Here is a 16,585-nt window from a genome sequence, read left to right on the forward strand (position 1 = left end):
CAAGTGTCTTATCATTTGGAACTTGAATCTTTTGTTTCACTAAATACAACTATAACCTATGATGTTTTCCTCATGTTCACTTTACTCAGAATCTCAGCTGAGTTTATGTTTAATTGTATTCTTCCTCTAGATTTTCTGGTAGAATCTCTGTGGTAGAGACACATCAGTTACTTGACTTCTATCTTTTTCTTCTTGTTTTAATGAATTTAGTTTTATTGAAAGCCATCCCAAATCCTTTTGGAATAATCAAGTATATAAATAAATAGTACAGAGAAAAACATGTCTGATAGGATCAGACTTTTGTTTTCAGAGTACTTTCATATATATATGACTTCATTTGATTTTTATAGTTGTAGTTAGTATGGCTAGAACCGGATATTTTTACAGAAGAGATGACAGATTCAAATAACAGTGTACTGATGGAACCTGGACTAGAACTCAGATCTGCTGATACCTAGTTTCCTACTTCTTTTCTCCCACCTTGAGTTCATTGGTATGTAGCCAAGAAGAAATTGTGGTTTGATTGTTCCCCTTCTGATTCTTTCAAGTTACCTGCCATTTTAATCTCAATACAGTTCTTACATACTCCTTTTTTTTAATTGCCTAAGAGAAGTAAAACTTACAGACTTAGCTAAAGTAGATGGATTATAAATGCCAGTATCTTAATTTCCAATGGGTATCATTTATCATTTGCTAAAGCAAATCATAGCTACTTACTGTTATTATTTCTTGACTGAACAGTAGTTAATCAATGTTGCTCATACAGATGACTCAGCATATTAGTTTCTTAGAGCTGGCAGATAATTGATCCCAAATAACTCCCTTCTAACAGACAAAATAAAAAAGTAAAATGCGTAAGTCAGACATGTTGACTTATTCAGTTAAAATCCATTATGCAGTTTTATATGTAATATTGTGATTTTAGTCCTCTTTCTGGAAAACTTTTAAGAGGGAGAGTATCTCGAGAGGATCCAACCACCAACTTAATGCTGGTAGCTAAAGGATTGCTTTGTTCAAATAAAATAATAACCTACCTCTTTCTCTTAACTTTTCCATCTACTGTAGTATGAAGGTGAATTCATTTTTTTTTTTAATAAAGTGAAATATCTTTTAGTATGAGCCAAAGTAGATTACTTCATAACAGGTGAATGACAAGTGTGGTTAATTAGTGAATAATCAAAGGATCCTGTATGAGATGCTTGAATATGTAACAAATAGCAGTTAAATAGTTTTTCTAAATGATTGATCTTGAGCACTAATTTTTAACTTTGCGAGATACTCTATGATAAATGAGTCTCACAGGATGTATCAGTTTTGCTGAGTGGACGTTTGTTACAGTTTAAGCATTGCTAACTGAGTTAGAGAACAGAATGCGCTACTGAACTGCTTTATTAATTGTGTATTAAAACAGCCATTTATTGGGTGCCTATTACTGCCCATTTCTTTGCTAACTATGTGAAAATAGAGAAGAAAAATCACATTTTCTGCCTTCAAGAAATTTACTTTCTAGTGGGATAGCAAATATTAAACAATTAAAATATTGCGTAATTAAGACTAGAATAAAGGAAATATGGATCACAAAGTGGTACCTCCTCTGAACCAACCACTTACAAAGGAATTTAACATTTTTTCATTCATTTTTTTAAAAATTATTAACAGGTGTTACTATAAATTACAATATGGTTCATAGAGTGCATTTATATTCTAGCAATAGGATATGGGTCTCCTGAGCAGAAAGTTACTTGAGTCTACCAAATCCTACCAAATCCTTCTTGGCCGTGTCATTTGCTATAATAACTTCTCCTAGATCAGGTCTTACACATTATTCTACTGAATGTAGTGTGTTGTAAAAGTTTGATATGGTATTAATTAAACTGATAACCATAAAATCCATTGGGTTTTAGTTGCCATTACCCAGGGAGGAGCAATACAGCTGGCTAACAATGGTACCGATGGGGTACAGGGCCTGCAAACATTAACCATGACCAATGCAGCTGCCACTCAGCCGGGCACTACCATTCTACAGTACGCACAGACCACTGACGGACAGCAGATCTTAGTGCCCAGCAACCAAGTTGTTGTTCAAGGTAAGAGAATTCAGAATTCATAGGTGTGGTAAATTCTTTGAAAGGGTAAAAATTTTATAAACTCAGATAAAGTAAGTATGATACTGCAGAGCACTGTGAAAATGTAGTTAATTTTGTTTTCATTATAGATAATGTTCTCCATAAACTCTTCTATTTTTCCAGTTGGACCCAAATGTCATGGCATAAAAACAACTATTTTCAGTTTAAAAAATATAACCTCTTTAACACTTCCAGCATTTGGGGATAGGAGAAACAAGGGTAGGTTACAAGGAAAGATAGTGAAATCAGGAGTTAGGAAAGCTAGATTCTAGATCTAACTGCATAGTTTTGCTGTGTGATCTTGAGTAGGACTCACCTCTCTGGGCCTCATTTTTATTCATGTGTCAAATAAGAGTTTTATTAAATCACTGCTAAGAATCATCAGAGGTTCCAAGCACCTTGCTGCCTCAGTTGGTAGAGCATGCAGTCTTGATCTCAGGATTGTGAGTTCAAGCCCCACATTGGGTATAGAACTTACAAAATAATCTGTTTCTCTACTTCTTACTCAAGAAATTGACATCCTAATTTCTAAGATCATCATTTTTTATTTCAAATGAAAGCAGTATGTTCTGAAATATCTTATACCAGTTTGTAAGTCTGCTGGTCTATAGAGAAGAAGTAGTAGTTAAATCCTTGATGACTGTAGAAATAGCTTTTTTTGCTTTGTTTTAGTTTTTAAATTAAATAATTTATTGGTCTTAGGAATCTTTACGGATAGGAGTTGACCGTTTTTCTTTGAATCTATTTGAATATTTTAAGAGTATGATTTATGCCAGATTGAAACTTGCATGTTGAGGAAATACTTTTAAAATCTGTTTCTAAAAATATTTTTATTAATAATAATATATTTTGCCTCTGTTAGGCAGTGACCATCTTACCCCTTCACCATAGATGATAATTTTTGAATAATCCTAAAACACCCAACTAGAGAGTCATCATTTATTTAAAAGGCCCTAATGTATTTACAGAATATATTCTATTACTAAACAAATAATATTTGAAGAAGATAATATTTTGTTTATTAATGGGAGTAAAACACCTTTTCACTTTACATGCAGGTACTCAAAAATTGTAAAGCAGGATGTCAGTGAATTTGAATTCTGAACGTCAGTTTGAAGATGGTAACATGTTTAGTATATAAATCTTTTCCACTCAGACTACACATTTTAATTGAAATTAATGACTAACATGGCTAATTTTATACAGACCTTTAAATTCTCTCAGATAGTGTTAGGTTCTTTATTCTTAGGAGGGCATATTCCTAAGCTGTTTCTAGAAGCAGTTTGACAAATAATGGTTGTGTTTCTTTTCACAAGTGATAGATCATTTAGGTAGAAAAATAAACTTCGGTTTATTTAGCCATTAGCATTTACATTAAAACAAGTAATATAATTGGCATCACGTGGTACACGTTTTCATACTTACAGTTTTGTTTCAATTAGAAATTTATAATAGTTGACCATAATGCTTTATTTTCTCTCCATTTTGCTATTTTATGAAAAATCATGGTCGTTTTTATGTCGTGGCAAGAGTCTACTTGAAATTTTTTAATATGAATTTACCAATATCAAAGGAAGACATTGAGGAGTATACTCTATCTAGGAAGATCATCCAAGCTGTGCCCTACTTACCTTTTAGACTTAAGGTTGGTAAGCATGTTAACAGAATAGAACTGCATTCCAATGAAAGATAAATACAAGACCCAGAAGACATAGGTGAAGGCCTCTTTCACCCACGTGTCTATACTAATAAATACATTAAATTGGAAATTATTTGTCAGTAATGACCCAAAGAGGGCTGATTAGTTCAATGTTTTACTTACAATCACATTCCTTCTTTTTTTTTCCCTTGCAATCCAAAATGTATGTTTAGATTGATGATTGACACAGCGTAGTTTTACCAAGTCACGGTGCTTCAGTGTCTTTACACCATGTTCACGGTTTTTCTTCTCAGCTGCCTCTGGAGATGTACAGACATACCAGATTCGCACAGCACCCACTAGCACCATTGCCCCCGGAGTTGTTATGGCATCCTCCCCAGCACTTCCTACACAGCCTGCTGAAGAAGCAGCACGAAAGAGAGAGGTTCGCCTCATGAAGAACAGGTACATACAGTGCATTTACTCAGATTGTGGGAGGTCAGGTCGTCTTCAGATTCCGCCAGACGTGTGTCTTTAAGTCTGCTGAGAACATGATCTTGGTGTTGAGCTTTTTTTCTGGTAGAATTGATGGATGTTGCTGAAACTTCTTTATTTAATAAGCAGCACTTACGAAATGGTTAATGGGATTATGGGTCAATCTTTACCCATGGTTTTCTTTTGTGTAATTTCTCCATGAGAGATTTAATACACAACTCTGCTATATTTTCACTGTGCTCTAACCAACTAGCTAGGTTATTTAAATATTGTTTCTTTTCATGACAAGTCTTATTCGAGAAGATCAAGAGGTTCAAGTCTGGATATTAAAATTGTTTCATTTATAGTAAGTTACTTGTAATAAAGTAAATGTATGATGGCCACTGTTTTAATGAATACCATCTTTATTGAAAATTAACAGTTTAACACCTAAAGGTTTCTTCAGAAATAGATTAATTCTAATACCTTGTTCTTAGATAAAATCTTAGAGTTATTCTTCAACGATGAAATTGCTACGTATCAAAATCTATGAAATGTGGGTAAAGTAACTCTCATAAAGTAAATTCATAGCTGTAAGTAGTTTTGTCAATAAAAAAACAGTAAGATGTTTTTATTATATTTACTTTAGTATTTTTTATTTATTTAGCTTAGGATTTAATATGGAAATGACTTTAAGACAAAGCAAAGAGAATGAAAATAAAGGTATATATAAAGATCGAAACATTTGATATTGGCGAAAATATTCCTCTGCTGTTCATCCCAAGATTTTTCAAACACCGTGATGAGATAAAAGAAATGTAGGGATTGAGTTTAGATTGTCTGGATGCAAGTCCTGGACTGCCCTTTTTGCTGTGACTTTGGAAGAATACATTAACCCTCTCAGCTGCAGTTTTCTTCTTTGTAAAACGAGATTCCACCACCTGCCCAAAGGGCTGCTCTATGGGACAAGTATCCTATTCCTCTAAGGGCACTTTGTAACTGCAATGTTCAGTTGAAATTTTTTTTTTAATGTTTATTTACTTACTTATTTATTTATTTATTTTGAGAGAGAGAGAGAGAGAGGGAGAGAATCCCAAGCAGGCTCCACACTGTCAAGCGCAGAGCCTGATGCTGGGCTCAATCTCACGAACCATAAGATCACGACCTGAGCTGAAACCAAGAGTCGACACTTAATTGACTGAGCCACTCAGGCACCCCTCGAAATACTTGTTTTTATGAAGTTCCCTGTTTCTGTTCAGTTCAACCTCTTTTGTTCCTAAAATATTCTTAGCTGTTCTAGAGTGTTAGTAAATTACATCTAAGCTATGAGAAATGGCAGGGCTTTTTCTGGGATATTAGGAAAAGAGTTCAAAATATGCCAAGTGGCTTATTTTATTTGTGCTCCATCAGTCTGTGATTTTCCTTAGGAATTATAACAGAAGCATTAAAAGCTGCATTCATTTAAATATATTTTAAAATATAAATTAAACTTTGTATTTAAATCTTTTCAGTTTTAAAATGTTTGTAAAGAAATGTTTAACCCTTTCAAAAATTTGAAGTAAGTCCGATTAAGAAGTCTTTAGTAAAGGCCAGGTTGTAAAATTTAAAACCGTAGCGCTTAGTAAAGAAACCAGTTCTAATCAAGACACAGTAGAGCAATCCGATGGAAGATAAACCCTCTTGATGATAAAAACAACAGAAGGACTTCATGTTGTGTCTATGTAGTTGGGCTCTGTGGGCCAGAAATGTTTCCCCTTATATAGAAAAGACTAAGAGGCGGTGTAATCAGTGGGTAAGCAGGCAGCACCGTATAGCTTCTTGTCTGCTCTCTTGTATATAGCAGAGAGCTGCCTATGTATGAAAACTTGTTAATTTGGCTGGCAGACTAAATTTCCTTTTTTATCCATGTAATTTATGTCTCGCCCCTTCCTCTCCCACCCCCTCCCCTCCCCCCATATACATACACCCCAAGTTAGGGACAGGGCATACATAGCTGCAGTTCCTAACAACCTTTGCTGGCCTGAGATCTTCAGGGAAGCTACCTGACTTACCACGGACTCTTTAATAAAATACTTTGTCTTGGATTTAGTTTCACTATAAGGAAACTTCCCATTGACTCTGCTGTGGTTCCCTTTTCCCTTTATTCCCATGTTACTGCTGCTGCTACTTTTCCAACTTCCATTCATTAGAATGTGGTTTCTGTGACCACCACACCACTCTTATGTCTTTAAAAGATACAGATTCCTTCTCACTTGGCAATCTAGTATTCTCTTTTCATTTTACCTTTATGGAATATTTGACATTTTTGTCTATCTACTTTTTCTCCTGAACTCTTCTTTGGTTTATTCACCTGGTTTTCTGACTACTTTTGAAGTTTTCCCTTGAGACGTTCATTTATACCCGTGTATTTATTTCAGGTATCACCTATATGTTGCTGTCTCCTGATTCTATATTTTGGCTTTGACCTTTTTCCTGAGGTACTTTTAATATTAGGGGCCAGTTTATGCTGGACACTGTACCTAGTTTCTTTACATATTAGTTCTACCTACAATGAGTAGAAGCTTATCTCCACTTCACAGAGGAGCTATACTTCAGAGAGAAGTTAACTGTCTTGCCAAGGTCACACCTTTTAAGAAATTGGTGCAGGGGTGCCTGGCTGGCTCAGTCAGTAAAGCATGCGACTCTTTTTCATCTTGGGGGTGTGAGTTCAAGCCCCACATTGGGTGTGGAGATTGCTTAAAAATAAAATCTTTAAAAAAAAAAAACAAAACCAGAAAACTTGGTAGAGCTGAGATTTGAGCCTATTATGTCTGGCGCGAAAGCCTGTGGGCATGGTGCTTCTCGGATTCCAGCCTGCAGCTCTCTCCTGCTGTGCCTCCCAAACCAGAGCACACGCCAGTGTGCTGAGATATACGTAGCCCCAAGAAGTAAACTTGGAATGACTTCCTCCAATGTTTAGTTCACAAAAATTTGAGCAAAATAAACATTTGTAAGGTAAGAAATTTAAAAGAAATTCACACCAGCAGTGGTATTTTGGCTTGTGTCCCCAGAATCCCCATTTTTAGTTTGCTCTGCCCATTAAGGGTACTTCGGTGGAAAAGTTAGAGGAGCGCTGTCCTGAGCATACTCCCTAGGATGAATGTCCCTTACGTACCTCAAACACAGCCTGTCTTAAATTGAACTTTGATGAGAAGAGTTGTCATTCCCTAAATTCTACACTGTCCAAGTTACCATTTACTCAAAAATGAAGATAAGTGATAAGAAGTCTAAAAGAAAGGACAGATGGTTATTATTTTACTTTTTGTTGCTGCAGTAACAATAATAAAAAACCCCAAATCTCAGTGTCTGAGAACAACAAAGCCTCTTCCTCACATTACATTTGACAGCTGCTAGCCAGCTGCTTGGCCCTCTTCCACATGCTCCCAACTAAAGGAGAAGCACCTTTTCTGACAAAGCATGTCACTTGTGTAGCAAAGGGGAAAAGGCAATGCTTTTTAAATTATCTGCTTGCTAGGGGTGAACATGGCATCCACTTGTGTATTCTTCGCTTGGGGAGGGAGGAGTAAAAAATTATGACAGTAATACAATTCACTATCCTTGTTGTATAATTTTAGAATGCAGGAGGATTTTAATAGATTTCCTAAAGGCAGAAGTAATAAACGTAAAGGTTACATAGGTTTGACTACATGTATGAAAATATAAAACCCCTGTTTAGCCAAGCAAAAGATACAGTAGCAAAGCAAACAAACTAGGAACATTTGACAAGTCAGAAGAGAGTTAAGGATATGAATAGGCAAATTCATAGAAAATGAATTAGAAATGAGGTAAAAAAAAAATAGTTTTGGAAAAATTCCAGACAATTGAAGGGTATGCCATGTAAATTAAGGCATGTTCATTGTACACATTGTTTACATTCAGCCACATACAATCAACCTTTAAGAATGAATAGAGATGGGGGGAGGGGAGCGCCTGGGTGGCTCAGTCACTTAAGCGTCTCTTGGTTTCATGATCATGATCTCACAGTTCATGAGATCAGCCCCCGCATCCGGCTCCATGCTTCTAGCTTGGCGATTGCTTGGGATTCTCTCTCTCTCTGCCCCTCCCGCACTCATACTCACGCTCTCTCACGCGCGCACACTTTCTTTCAAATAAACTTAAAAAAAAAAATTTAAGAATATATAGATGGCATTTTTATTGAGATAGGAAGATGTTCATAGTGGAAAAAAGCAGGTTACCAGAGAGTATGTATAATCCCACTTTGTTTGGGTGGTGGGGGCGAGTTTGTTTGTTTTTATTTTTTTTTTAATGTTTATTTGAGAGAGAGAGAGAGAGCGAGAGAGATAGAGCACCAGCAGCGGAGGGGCAGAGAGAGGGAGGGAGACATAGAATCCAAAGCAGCTCCAAGCTCCAGGCTCCAGGCTCCAAGCTGTCAGCACAGAGCCCAATGCAGGGCTTGAACTCATGAACCATGAGATCATGACCTGAGCTGAAGTCTGACGCTTAACTGACCAAGCCACCCAGGTGCCCCCTACTTTTGTTTTTATTACACATGTGAAACATGCTAATTATACAAGCACATTAGAAAACATAAGCTAAAAATTTAATCATCACTAATTGTGCCACCCAAAATATTAACATTCTGGAGTATAATTTTTTCCCTAATATATATGTGCAAAAATAAATAATATATTTTTAATGTATAGTTCTTAATTTTTTATTTTTAAATAATTTTAGGTTACAGAAGAGTTGTGAAAGTAGTACAGAATTCTAGATACTCTTTATCCAGCTTTCTCTGATTTTAGCATATGACATAACCAGGCTTCAGTTACCAAAACTAAGAAGCTAACATCTGTCATATACTGTGGGTATATGACAGCATATTATATGTTATATTAACACAGTCAATATGTTGTATGGTGTAGTATACAATGTAGTGTTGTATACCATAATACTATACTATTAAACAGACTGTACACTTCATTCGGATATCCTCAGTTATTCCACTTATATTCCTATTCTCTTCCAGAATCCAGTCCAGGGTACCTACCCACTGCATTTAGTCACCATGCCTACTCATGTCCTGCAAACTGTGACGCTTTCTCTTTTGACTTTCATGGCCTTGTCACTTTTGAAGAGTAGTGGTCAGGTTTCTTTTAGAATATCCCTCGGTTTGGGTGGGCTTATGTGACATTTTCTTACAGACTGAGGTAATGGATTTGGAGGGATAATACCACAGAGGTGTAACGTGCCTTTCTTGTCATACTGTATTGAGGTAGCGCATACCAGTATGACTTGTTAGTGGTGGTGATGTTAACTTTGATTCCTTGGTTAAAGTGGGGTCCAGGTGTCTCCTGCAGAGTTACCATTTTTCTAGTTTTACACTCTATTCCTTAGAAGCAAATCACTAAATCTAGCCCACATTCAAAGAGAGATGAAAGTCAAAAAGGAGAATATCAAAGAATTTATGGTCATAGGCAAAAAACCACCATAGTAATTGGTATATTTGAGGGGAGAGACTTGAAGGCTGTGCAGATACCTTATTTCTCTTTAAAGTTTTGCTCATTAATTTTAGTATTCACTAGTGATATTCAGATGAGGGTTTTTCTATTTCCCCTGTCCCTAATACATTTATTAACTGGAATTCTTTTATAAGGAAAATCTGTCCCTTCTTCCCTACTTACTTATATGTATAAATAAATATATTGTGGATACTTACTTTATAAATTGCACTATAACTTAATACTATTTATTTGTTACGTTCAGATTATTCCAGCTTTGACTTTTGGGAGCTCTTACAAGTTGGTTTCCTTTTATCCTTTTGACATGTCCCCTTTTTTTTAAACATGTCCTTATTGTCTGACACTACAGGATTGTCCAGATTCAGCTTCTTATTTGTGTGTTCCCTGCCTTAGCCTTGGAACTAACCATTTCTTCCTAAGTTCCTTTTATTGGAAAATGGTACATAGAAATCAAGAAGAGGGCATCACGATCTATGCTCTTTGCTACCAGGTATCGCACTTCTGGGCCCTCTCAAAAGGTGGTGTCACTAAATATGTGTACTAGCCGATGTATGCACACATCTAAATTTCTGTATTTGTATATTACTAAAATAAATATGAATTCAGACTAGCTTCTCTGACTCTGATCTATAGCCACAGGGTTCATTTTAGTCTCCTCCACTTTGCTTATTTATAACTTCTTTCTCTGACCAGAAACTTGGCTTCCCATTAAGTGTATTTACACACTTGTTTAAGTGTAGTATACATTTAAAATAGTTACTGAATTGCTAACTTGTACATCCATGAGAAACAGATTCACCAATTACAATACAGTATGTGCAGTTCTTTTTGTTCTTAGCCTTAAAGTACCAGTGTTTTCAAAGCTATTGAATTGGGTCTCTTCCTTTTTTCTTTACCTTCTTCAGTGAGGTTATATCACACTTATAGTATGGTTAGATTTGTCATCATCTTCATTCAGTTCTGGGATTGCATGTAGTTTACTTTTTATCTTCTGTTGGTTTTGACAGATGTATGGTACCAGGTTTCTACCCCCACAGTGCCTTACAGAACTGTTACACCATCCTAGAAAGAATCCCATGTAATACCCACATGCTAATCCTCTTCTACCCCCTTTCCCATACTCTCAAAACCACTGAACTATTTTCTATCCTTTGGATTTTGCTTTTTCCAGAATCTCATATAAATGGAATCATACAGTGTGTAGCCTTTAGGATCTGGCTTCTTTGACTTGGCAGAATGCATTCAAGATTCATTGATTATCTTGCGTGGATCAGTAGTTGGTTTTACCCCTGGTACTGCCTTGTATGATTTTACTGTGGTTTGTTTGTCCATTGACCTTGACGTTCATCATAGTTCCCAGTTTTGAAACATTATGAATGAAGTTACTATAAATATATACAGGTGTTAATATGAACTTTCAGTTCACTTGAGTAAATATCTAGGAGTGGGCTGGCCAGCTGGAATGGTAAATGTATATCTAACTTTACAAGAAACTGCCAGATTGTTTTCCAAAGTGGCTGTATCATTTGGCATTCCCACCAGCAGTGTTTGAGAGTTCTACTTGATCTCTATTCAGTGTTACAATGTATGTTTTACGTTTAGGTCTATGATCCCTATTGAGTTCACTTTTGTATAAGGTGTGAGGTGTATCAAGATTCATGTTTTGTGTGTGGACATCCATTTGTTCCAGCATCAGTTGTTAAAAAGATTATCCTTTGTTGAACTCCCGTTGTACTTTTGTCAAAAATCATCTATCTGTATTTGTGTGGGTCTGTTTCTGGCTAGCTTGTTTCATTGGTCTTTATGTTTATGCTTTCACTGATGCCATACTGTCTTGATTAGTGTAGTTCATAGTAAGTTTTGAATTTGATAATGTGAGTCCTCCAACTTTGCTCTTTTACAGAATTGCTTGGACTGTTCTCTTTCCTTTGCATTTTCAAAGTATGTGTCTTCCATTCTATGAATACAATTACATTTTTTAGCATATAGATCCTACATACATTTTGTTAGATTTATAACTAAATACTTCTGGATTTTTGGTTTTGGTTTTCTTGACGGGTATAGAAGACTAGTAGGGATTTGATTCCTAATATTGAAAATCTGTGGTTTTTCTATCCTCCTCCCTCCCTCCCTCTCCCTCTGTCTGTCTCTGTCTCTGTCTCTGTCTCTGTCTGTCTGTCTCTCTCTCTCTCTCTCTCTCTCTCTCTCTCACACACACACACACACACACACACACACACACGCAAACACACGCACTTACTTGGTTAGTCTGGCTAGAAATTTATAAATTATTAAAAACAGACTATGAGGATTTGACCCATGGGTCACAGGTTACTAACTGTGGTCTAACCCAAGTAAAAGACAAACCAGATTAAAAAACCAAGACCTAACTATACATTATTTATAAGAATCTCCTTTCAAATATGAAGCATTGGTAGATTGGAAGGAAAGGGGTAGAATAGGGTAGGCCATGCAAATAGCAATCTAAAGGAAGCTGGAACATTGTCAGGGATAAAGGACATTGTATAATGATAAAATTATTATCATTATAGGCCTCTAATAATAATATCATTATTATCATAGGCCTCTAATTCTACTAGAGTAGGTGTATGTTCCTAACAATTTTAACATACAGTAGGCCAGGGCTGATGACACTAAACAGAGAATGGAACAAATCTGTAATCATAGTTGAAAACTTCAGCATTCTTTTCTTCAATAATGATAGAAAATAAAGATACAACCTGAATGACATCAACCAGTTATACCTATTTGGCATTTTTATGACACTTGTTAATCTGAAAGAATAGAAATAGAGGTGCCTGGGTGGCTCGGTCGAGTCAGCATCTGACTCGATCTTCGCTCAGGTCATGGTCTCATGGTCTGTAAGTTTGAGCTCTCTGTTGGGCTCTGCACTGATGGTGGAGAGCCTGCTTGGGATTCTGTCTCTGCCCCTCTCCTACTTGCTGTCTCTTTCTCTCCCTCGAAATAAATAAATACTTTTTTTAAAAAAAGAATAGAAATAATATAAAGTATGTGCTTGGCCCATAAAACATCTGGGAATACCCCCAATTGTGTGGAAATTAAGTATCAAACATTTCTAAATCTATAGGTCAAAAGGAAGTCTTAAAGGAAATAAATATTTTGAACTAAGTGCAAATTAAAAAACAACAAAAATTTGTGGGATACAGTTCAGTCAGGGCTTAGGGGGAAATTTGCATCCTTAAACACTTAACATTAGAAAAGAATCCTCTGTGTCAGGCAGGGGTTGGCAAACTGTACCTCATTGCCTGTTTTTATAAACTTTTATTGAGGGGCATCTGGGTAGCTTAGTCAGTTAAGTGTCCAATTCTAGATCTTGGCTCAGGTCATGATCTCACAGTTTGTGAGTTTGAGCCTTGCATCAGGCTTTGTGCTGGCGGTGCGGAGCCTGGTTGGGATTGATATTCTCTCTCTCTCTCTCTCTCTCTCTCTCTCTCTCTCTCTCTCTGAAATAAATTTACAAGGAAACTTAAAAAAACGTTTTATTTGGAACACAGCCATGTTCATTCAATTATGTGTTATCCATGGCTGCTTCCATGCTACAACAGCAGTAGTTGTGACAGAGTCCATTTGGTCCAAAAAGCCAAAAAAATGTTTGCCAGCCTAACTTCTGTCTTAAGAAACTAGGGGGAAAAAGAGCAAATTAAAATCAATAAAACTGAAGAGAAACCCAATAGAGGAAAATCAGCGAAACAAAAAATTGGTTGTTAAAAAAGAAAAAGTACAATTGATAAACTTCTTTGAAGACAAAAGAAAAAAATCAGGTAGTTTGGAATTACTGAAGATGCTGAAAATGGGAAGAGTAAGTGAGACAGAATAAGAGTATCATATGGAGGCAAAGAATTAGGTCAGTGAATGGAGGAGGATGTTGAGACACATTATGTGAAAGAACTTTTTTCTAAAAATATGCCTATCACATCAATTTCAGAATCTATAAGCCATCTGTTTGCATGAATGCTTAAACTCCTAAAATCCTGTTTCTCTACTGGAAGAAACATTCAGTGGTCAATTTAATCTTCACACTGTGTCAGACCAATCCACTGGGAGAGTCCTATCACCTTCTTCTGTTTTTTAAAAAATATTTAGCTAGAAATTTTTGAGAAGCTTTAAGAAGCATTCTCCGAGCTAAGGATTTCTTTAAAATTTTTATTTAAAGCTCATTTGTATTTTGTATTCTACTCCAAAATACAGTAATGCTTATTTTAACATGAAAATGCTTGCCACCCCTCTGACCCGTTAATCAAAATTGGTGCTTTAGAATGACATGACACGTTTATTCCCTGATTTTGCAAACTCCTTAATACGAACCTAACAGTCCTGGTTGGAGGCATCTTGCTTAGTCCTGTTTTTAAAAAACAGAGGAAGAGGGGCGCCTGGGTGGTTCAGTCGGTTAAGCGGCCGACTTCGGCTCAGGTCATGATCTCGAGGTCCGTGAGTTCAAGTCCCGCATTGGGCTCTGTGCTAACAGCTCAGAGCCTGGAGCGTGTTTCAGATTCTGTGTCTCCCTCTCTCTGACCCTCCCCCGTTCATGCTCTGTCTCTCTCTGTCTCAAAAATAAACGTTAAAAAAAAAAAACAGATGAAGAAACAGTTCTTGCATGGGACCTATTGGAAGCTACTCACCTAGTTAGTTTCAAAGCCAGAATCTGAACCCAAGATTTCTGATTTTCAGTTTAGGATTCTTGCTAATATGTCATACTGTATCCAAATTTGTTCATTTTAAACCGTGCCTAACTTGAACCTAACTTGAGCATCGTTCTGCAAGACTGTGTGTTACTTGAAATTTATTTGGTATCTTCCCGCCGCCCCCTGCAAAAAAGTATTGTATACTCACGTTCAGTTTAGGACATGCTAGTTAGAATTGCTCTTTGGAGAGAGCCTCAATTCACATTAGTATATGGAAAGGATCAGAAGTCTTAGATGAAAGAAAGCAGTTAATTTTCGTAGCCCAGTGTTCTTTTTTTTTTTTTTTTTAAGAATCCTAGTCTAATCTTTCACAACACTGTAGTATACTGATTTTTGTACAACAAAGTTAGGAGATACTAACCTATAGGATCATGTTAGTTTAGCATTCGGAAACTAGCATGTAGATATAGCATTCCTATGAGCACTTGTGGACTGTAAATTCTCAGATGATGGAGAAGGAGAAAGCGAGGAAAACAAGATGAGTCAGCCCTGGATAAAATGAGATTTGTAAATGTGTATATACATAATACATGCTTTCTCTTTGTTAGAATTTACCCCATACACAGAACATCCAGCCTGACCTCTGAATCAAGCCCACTGTGACCCTTTCCATCACTCTTGGCCTCGTAGCACTTCTCGACTTGTGATCTCCATCATGCATTTGAATGTTGGGCCATTTTTAACTTCTTTCCAAAAAAATTTTCACCAGTGGTACAGTGATGCAGTGGATCATATATTGTCTGTATCTGTCATGGATAATACATCATCAGGTGCAGCTTTTTTTATTCCAAAAGTCAGCTTGCTCCTTTTTTCTGAACCAGTAGGCTATGTGGGCATGAGGACATTAGAGTTCTCTAGAAACAGTCATTGCTAGCACATATGTAGTAGCATTTAGGAAGTGCCAGCCACCATTTCATGCACTTTTTACAGATTAACTCCTTTAATCCTCATAAAACTTTTGAAGTAGGTAATATTACCTGTTTTACAGTCTGGTAACTAAAGTTAAATAATTTGCTTGTGGCCATGTAATTGGTAAGAAGTAACCACTTAAACCTAAGAACTGGACACTGAAGATAATACTGCTCCTAAGTACTGCCACTGCTGCAAATGAGTTAGAAATTGCTGCTTTTTTCCATTGTTTAAAGACTTAGGACTGTTCTGCTTTCAACTCTTGGTTCACTTAGTCATAAGGACCTACCTCATGCCAGTCCTAGTGACTGAGCATATAATATATGGTCCTTATTCACATAGAGTTAAAATAAGAGTTTATTTACTAGTTTAGCCTTCATAGCTTGCTAGAAAATATTTTATTCTTAGTGTTAACTTTTTTTTAGTAATTTTTTAATTGTGCTAAAAAATTTAAAATTTACCATCTTAACCATTTTTAAGTATACAGTTCAGTAGTGTTAAATATGTACACAGTATTGTGCAACAGATCTCCAGAACTTTTTTGCCTTGCAAAACTGAACCTCTGTTAAAAGCAGCTTCCCTCATTTTCCCCTTCTGTGAGTCCTTGGCAGTCACCACTCTACTCTCTGTTTTTATGAGTTTGACTACTTTAGATACTTGAAATAAGTGGAATCCACAGTTGTCCTTTTCGTGACTGGCTTATTTTGCTGCATTATGTCCTCAAAGTTCATCCACGTTGTAGTGTGTGATGGCATGTCCTTCCTTTTAAGGCAGAATAATATTCCATTGTATGTGTACCACATTTTTTCAGTGTATCCATCTGTTGATGAGTACTTGGGTTGCCTCTGCTGTTGACTATTATGAATAATGCTGTTATGGATGGAGGCTTGCCCATATCTCTTTAATATCCTGTCCTGTGTTCTTTGGATATATATCCAAAAGTAGGATTTTTGGATCACAAGGTAATCCTATTTTTAGTTTCTTAAGGAATCACTGTAGTGTTTTCTGTAGTGGCTGGGCAATTTTACATTCCACCAGCAGTGCACAGGGTTCAAATGTCTTCTCATCCTTGTCAACCCTCGCTGTTTTCTGTTTAAGTTTTTGTTTTTTAAATAGTAGCCATCCTAATGGATGTGAGGTGGTATCTCATTGTGGTTTTGATTTGTAAGTTGTAAAATTTCTGGATTATATCCT

The 16,585-nt window shown here is 36.3% G+C and overlaps 1 protein-coding gene across 6 annotated transcripts in view; it reads left to right on the forward strand.

The window, feature by feature from the left end:
* CREB1 (cAMP responsive element binding protein 1) overlaps window positions 1–16,585 on the forward strand; it is a 60,275-nt gene that overhangs the window by 36,619 nt on the left and 7,071 nt on the right. For 5 of the 6 annotated variants that reach the window (XR_003417886.2, XM_027052545.2, XM_053215692.1 and 2 more), the window contains 2 exons: window positions 1,905–2,087; window positions 4,080–4,230. Coding sequence is in view for 5 of the 6 variants with exons in the window: in XM_027052545.2 (XP_026908346.1) it covers window positions 1,905–2,087; window positions 4,080–4,230 (334 nt within the window). In the remaining variant the exon portion in view is untranslated. Of the gene's footprint in view, window positions 1–1,904; window positions 2,088–3,184; window positions 3,248–4,079; window positions 4,231–16,585 lie in introns of those variants that run through there. The other variant, XM_015063291.3, reaches the window with a different exon arrangement.

Source organism: Acinonyx jubatus, chromosome C1, assembly GCF_027475565.1.
Source record: "Acinonyx jubatus isolate Ajub_Pintada_27869175 chromosome C1, VMU_Ajub_asm_v1.0, whole genome shotgun sequence".
Classification (NCBI taxonomy): domain Eukaryota; kingdom Metazoa; phylum Chordata; class Mammalia; order Carnivora; family Felidae; genus Acinonyx; species Acinonyx jubatus.